General features: G+C 59.6%; 1 protein-coding gene across 1 annotated transcript; it reads left to right on the top strand.

The window, feature by feature from the left end:
* Positions 1-2,815: 2,815 nt before the first annotated feature.
* LOC308358374 (homeobox protein Meis3-like) lies at positions 2,816-5,716 on the top strand (the record flags this gene model as incomplete). The annotated part of the gene is made up of 5 exons (XM_080828558.1): positions 2,816-2,934; positions 4,495-4,676; positions 4,868-5,027; positions 5,123-5,173; positions 5,690-5,716. Exons 1-5 carry the CDS (start codon positions 2,923-2,925, stop codon positions 5,714-5,716), a joined length of 432 nt encoding a protein of 143 aa, XP_080684684.1. The 5' UTR covers positions 2,816-2,922.
* Between the last annotated feature and the right edge of the window lie 352 nt (positions 5,717-6,068).

Genomic DNA, 6,068 nt, shown 5'->3' with positions numbered 1-6,068 from the left:
GCCAGGCTGGAGGGCTGGTGGTGGAGTCAGGCACAGAGAGACAGGGTCCGAGGTCCCCGTGTGAGACAGAGTGAGGGAGTGGGAGATGGTGACCCAGTGAGAGAGAGAGAGGGGGGAGGGTTCTGGGATGACACTGGCTGAGCCGGGGGTGGGAGAGGAGGGGACCTTCCCAGGAGTGAGGGGGACCGGGACCGGGGCCATGTCCTGTCCTTGCCCTCCTCACAGCCCTCTGCTCCCTAACCCTCTCCCACTGGGAAGTGCTGCTGCTCTCCTAACCGCAGTCCCTCCTGCTTTAGCTGCCGTGGTCTCACCCCTGCCCTGGGTGGTTTTGTTTCGCTTCCACATGATGGGAGGATGGGGAAGCAGATCACCGCAGAGCAGAGTTGTTTATGAGGGTCATAAAAATATCCTTAGCGAGCCCAGCAGGGGTGGGCACACTGCCTCCGCCCCTCTCTCACTGCCACCCCCGCCCCGCCCCTTTCTTTCTGGAACTCTGTCCCCTCTCCTTCTGGATCTCTGTCCCCCTCTTTCTGGATATCTGTTGCTGTCCCCCTTCCGTCTGGATCTGTCTCACGTCTCTCTGGCAGAATCTCTCAGGAGTGACGGTTGGGTAACTTTTGGGGGTCCAGTGTCCCTTTATGACAATAGGACGAAAACAAGGGGCCATTTCCCTGGGAAAGGAGCACATGGGCACCCAGCCCACCATTTACAATTTCAGAGCGTTCACAGGCCTCCAGGATGTGTATCAGCACATCCTCTCAGGAATTTGAGGGCACTAGAAGATACAGACCCCTAATGTAGAAAAAGCCAGAAAGACAATGAATCCAAGGTGTCTCTCTTCTCCTACCTGCCCTCTGCTGTGGTTACCCTTGCTGACCTCACTGTTTCTCTAACACACCAGACACATTCCTGCCCCAGGGCCTTTGCACTTGCTGTTCCTCTGCTTCTGGGTTCAGAAGTCCACATGGCTCCCTCCCTCACCTTCTTCAGGTCCCTGCTCAGATGTCACCTCCTCTGAGGGCCTTCCACATCCCCTTATGTCATCTCCTCCGTCCTTGTTCTGCTTTGCTTCAGAACACTTGCCAACTCCAGGCATTATTTTTACACTGATGCACTTACTTACTGGTCTACTCTTTCCCCAGCCCTCCCCAAAAGAACTCAAGTGCCAGGGGGCCAAGAAGTTTATCTTTTCTCCCTGCTTCTTCTCCAGGACCCTCCCCCCCAACCCTGCCCTGTACACAGTTGGAGCTCAATATTAATTTTTTAAAAGATTTTATTTATTTGACCCACAGAGAGAGAGGTCATAAGTAGATGGGGCGGGGGGAGGGAGAAGCAGGCTCCCTGCTGAGCAGAGCCTGATGTGGGGCTCATCCCAGGACCCTGAGATCATGACCTGAGCCTGAGTCCAAGGCAGGTCTTAACCCTCTGAGCCCCCCAGGCACTGTCAATATTAATTTTTGTTGCAGAAACCTCCTGTATCTCATTAGGACTCTAGTTGCACAGGCTGTCTGGGTCCCAGATCCTCCAGGAGCCAGATAAAAGCTCCGGACTTGCTCCGGGACAGAGAGGCGAGCAGGCCCACGGTTTACCCTCAACTTTGCACATTCCACAAACTGCCCAAACCCAGGGCGGGGGAGACCCTTGTGAAAGGCCGGGGGGTCAGAACTGGGCAGAGGGACACAGGAACACCTCCAAGCCTGCACACCTGTGCAACCCCCCATGTGCACACACACGCCCCCCCCCCAACTCGGGGGCTGCCACACCACCGTCTGAGGCCTGAGGCTGATCGGAGGCAGACACACCCCCCAATAGGCACCATATTCAGAGACAGCAATAACCCTGCATCATCCCACAACCAGACACACACACACACACACACACACACACAGCCTCAGGCACAGGCCCATGAGCATCCTTGGCTCCCAGAGGAGGGAAGTTAGGAGACCGGAGCAAGAACAGAAACTAAAATATGGGGTTTGGTTACTTCCAGCCTCCGGTTCTCTCCTCTGTCTGCTCATTCGTCCCCTAGAGACAGACAGACGGACAGAGACAAAGAGAGAGAGACAAAGAGACAGAGAGGCCAAAGAGAGGCGCACCGGAGAGAAAGGGAGCCGGGGAGCAGGGGCCGGGCAGGGCGGACAGAGACCTGTGGCGGCCGCGGGGCGGGAGGCCGAGGAGGCCCGGGCCGGGTGCGGCGAGAGGGCGGCGCGGACGGGGGCGGCCCGGGTGGGGACCCGGGGAGACCCCGACACAAAGGCCGCCCCGAGGGCGGCGGCTCGGGAGGAAGAGGGGGAGAGGGGGTGGGTGGGGGAGGAGCCGCCCGCCCCGCCCGCGGCCCAGCCACCGGCGGACAGCGGGTTAAGCATCTCGATGTGGAACTTCCGGATGTGACCACAGAGAGAGGGAGAGACCGGGAGAGACCGGGAGAGACCGGGAGGCGGGGAGACACCGAGCCACCCAGCCGCCCGCAGCCCTCCGGCCCGCTGCCGCCAGGACCCCCCGCCGCCCCCGCCCCCCGCCCTTTGCCCGCCCGCGCCCTCCCAGTCTCCCCCCCCATCACCACCCCGGTCTCCCCAGTCTCCCGGTCCGTCGGCCGCGGGCCGCCCCGATCCTCCCAGGACCCCGGGGGCGGGGGGGGGGAAGGACTGGGGGCCTGCCCCCCGCTCACCCCTGCCCCCGCCGTCATGAGCCCCTCGCCCTGACCCCCGCGGGGGGGAGGGCGCCGGGGGTCCATGCGCGCAGCCTCCGCGCTGCCCGGCGCCGGCCACTGACGGCGGCGGGGGTGGGGGGCCCGGGCTCCCGGTCTCCTGCCCCACCCCCTGGCGTCCGCACCGCGGCCCGTCGGGGGCCGCTGCCCCGGGCTGCGCCCGCCCCGCCGGCCAGGCCCTGGAGGGACCCGGGAGCTGCCGCCGGCATCAGCCCATGGCCCGGAGGGTAGGTCTGAGGGTGGGCACCCCGCGTCCCAGCCCGGCCACGCACCCTGTCCCTCCGTCGCCCCCGCTCGGGCTCTCTGGCCCCCGTCAGCCCGTCCCGCCCTCTCCTCCACCTCTTTCTCTGCCTCCCCTCTCTGTCCCTGGTCTCTCCTGTCTCTGCTCCGGGTCTCCCCCCTCTCTCCACCCCTGAGTCTCCTGCTCCATCTCAGGTCCTTTCTCCTACCCCCTCCTTCCTCTTCTTTCCTCCCCAGTCCTCCTCCCGGGTCTACTTTTGTTCCAAGTCCTCCTGAGGATTAGGGGTGGGGGCAGTACTGGGGAGGGGGTTCTCACCAGGCTGGGCCGAGGGATTCTCTCTTCTGTGGTCCTGGGGATGGGGCAATCGCAGGGGATCAGGCGAGGAGGTGAGTATGCACCTTTGGGGGTGGAGGGGGTGGGAACACGGCAGGCTGTGAGGGTCCCATTGCACATCTTAGGAACAGTTGGATTCAACTTCGGGGCTCAGGAGAAGTTAGGAGAGAAGGAAGAGAAAGAGACGGCGAGAGGGACATACACACACAGAGCCCAGGGGCAGGGGCCAGGGCTACCCAGGGGAGGAATGTCTGCAACCTTCTGTTTGAGTCTCTTTGATTCTTTGAGCCTGTTTCCTCAAGTCCAAGGAGAGGGTTTGGCCCCGTGGATTAAGGCCCCTCTGGCCTCCCCAGGGTGCGTGCTTTTGTGATGACAGTGGTTCGCTTTGGGGCGGATCGCACAAGTGGGTTGTGCGGTTGTGCGGGCTTACACTTCGGTTCAACAAGTGTTTAGGAAATGTGTGCCAGGTGCCGTGCTGTATGCCTCATTCATTCATTCACGCATGCGCTAAATACCTCGCTCGGTCATTCACGCATGCGCTAAATGCCTCATTCATTCATTCACCCACTCATTCCTTCCTTGCTGTGTCTGGTGTTTAGTTGGGGGGGGGGAGGGGGCGGATTCACATGGTGAGTGGGGTGTGACAGGTTGTTAAGGCAGAGTCAGATGTGCCTCTTTGACAACTGTGGGATGAAATTGACAGGGGGGGGGACAGTGTAGACGTACATTTATGCATAAATGACTGGCTGTGCTGCTTTTATGGGAAGTCTCCGTGAGTGAGTATCTCTCTCTCCTGTATTTTCTCTCCTCCATCCCGCTCTTTCCTCCCCTCTGTCTGTCGCTGGTATCTCTGTATCTCGTTCCTAGTCTGTTTCTGAATCTTTCCATGGCTCTCTCCCCTCCTTGCTCTGGGAGGAGCTGGGAGTTACCATCAGCTGATCCCTGACCCTCAGACCTGAGACCTGGGTCAGTCTCTCTCCTCTGGACCCTCCTGCCCACACATCAAGAATCCCTGGTGGAAATTTTCACAGGTCAGGCCATGGCACGGGGCTCTCAGACCCACCCAGACAGCTCCATCCATGGACTTTAGACATCCACGGTCTAAAGGTGGCAGAACTCAGACCCAGGGAGCAAAAGGGCTGGTTCAGGGGTGCCAGGGTAGGGAGGTTTCCTGATGCCTCCCTGGTGCTCTCCCCCTCTCGCCTCCCCCCAGTACGATGAGCTGCCCCACTACCCAGGCATCGTGGACAGCACTGCAGCCCTGGCTGGCTTCTCGGAGGCAGTGCCCTCGGCACCGAGAGCCCCCGGGCCCTATGGCCCCCACCGGCCTCCCCAACCCCAGCCCCTGGGCTTGGACAGTGATGGCCTGAGGAGGGAGAAGGATGAGATCTACGGGTGAGTGGGGGACAGGACTGAAGACTCTGTGGGGTCTTGGGATGCGGGCCCCTTTCTTTGAGTCTCTGACTCTCGTGCTCTGTCTTGGTCTTTCTTTCTCTTCCCCGGGCCTCCTGTTCCTTCCCAGGTGCTTCCATCTTCCGCCCGTCCCCTGCTTTCCCCTCATGATCTTTCTCTCCTGCTTCCCCCAGACACCCGCTCTTCCCACTGCTGGCCCTGGTCTTTGAGAAATGTGAACTGGCCACGTGCTCGCCCCGGGATGGGGCCGGGACTGGGCTGGGCACACCTCCAGGTGGTGACGTATGCTCCTCTGATTCCTTCAACGAGGACATTGCTGCCTTTGCCAAGCAGGTGGGCATCCCCATCTGCTGTGCGCCAGGAGAACCAGTGAGGAGGGGTGGGCAGGAGACAGGACGCACCCTCCCTGGTCTCTCTCTTCCTCCCAGGTCCGCTCTGAGAGGCCCCTCTTCTCCTCCAACCCGGAGCTGGACAATCTGGTGAGATCTCTGCCCTCCTCCCAATGCTCCTTCCTCCGCAGGGGTCTCCTGTCCCACCCTCCATAGCCCTGGGGTTGGTTATGGGAGCAGATAGGAGATCACCTGAGCCACTTTCTCAAACAATGATAATTATTGCCATTTTACAATGAGTATAGCTTAGAGTTTGAGAACTGGGACTGATGGCCTGAGCTCAAATCAGAGCTCTGCCACTCACTAGTTCTGTGAACCAAGACAAGGAGCTGAATCTCCCTGTGCCTCAGTTTCCTCATCTGTAGCTAGTAGCTATTCCTATCTCATAGGGCTGTTGTGAAAATATAATGAGCTAACAAGAGTTGAGCACTTAAAATGGTGCCTGGCACAGAACAGAGACCAAATAGGCAGTACCTCTTCTCTCAGCCAGGACAACAGAGCTCATGCCGAGATAAGTGCAGGGACTCGGCTGCAAAGGGCAAAGGAGAGAAGAGAGGGAGAGAGAAGGAGAAATACCCTGGCTTCTCCCTTTTTTTTGCTTTCCAGCTCCGGCCAGGGCTTCCTATTGGGTGACCCCTTTGGCAAAGGGGTCTGGGAAATGTAGTTTACAGTCAGAGGGTGGGAAATGGAGCAAGGGGCAAGCAGGCAAGAGATGGGGTATTTTTACTACAGCAGACATTCATTCACGTCCCTTGCGATGGATCCTTTCCCGCCTCTTCCCCCTCTTGCTTCTCTTTCTCTGTCTCTGACTCTCCGGCATTTCATCTTTCCTTAATTCCGGGTCTCTGTCTCTGTTCCCTGTTGCTCTCTGGCCCTGTGGTTCTGTCCCTCTCTGCCTATCCTCTGTCTTTGTCATTCTATCTCACGCTTTCTGTTCTCTCTCTCTCCTCTCTCCGTTTCTCCCCTTTCTCCTCCCTCCTCCGCC

This window comes from Martes martes (assembly GCF_963455335.1).
Source record: "Martes martes genome assembly, chromosome: 17".
NCBI classification, from domain to species: Eukaryota; Metazoa; Chordata; class Mammalia; order Carnivora; family Mustelidae; genus Martes; species Martes martes.
This window is presented reverse-complemented; position numbering and strand designations above follow the sequence as displayed.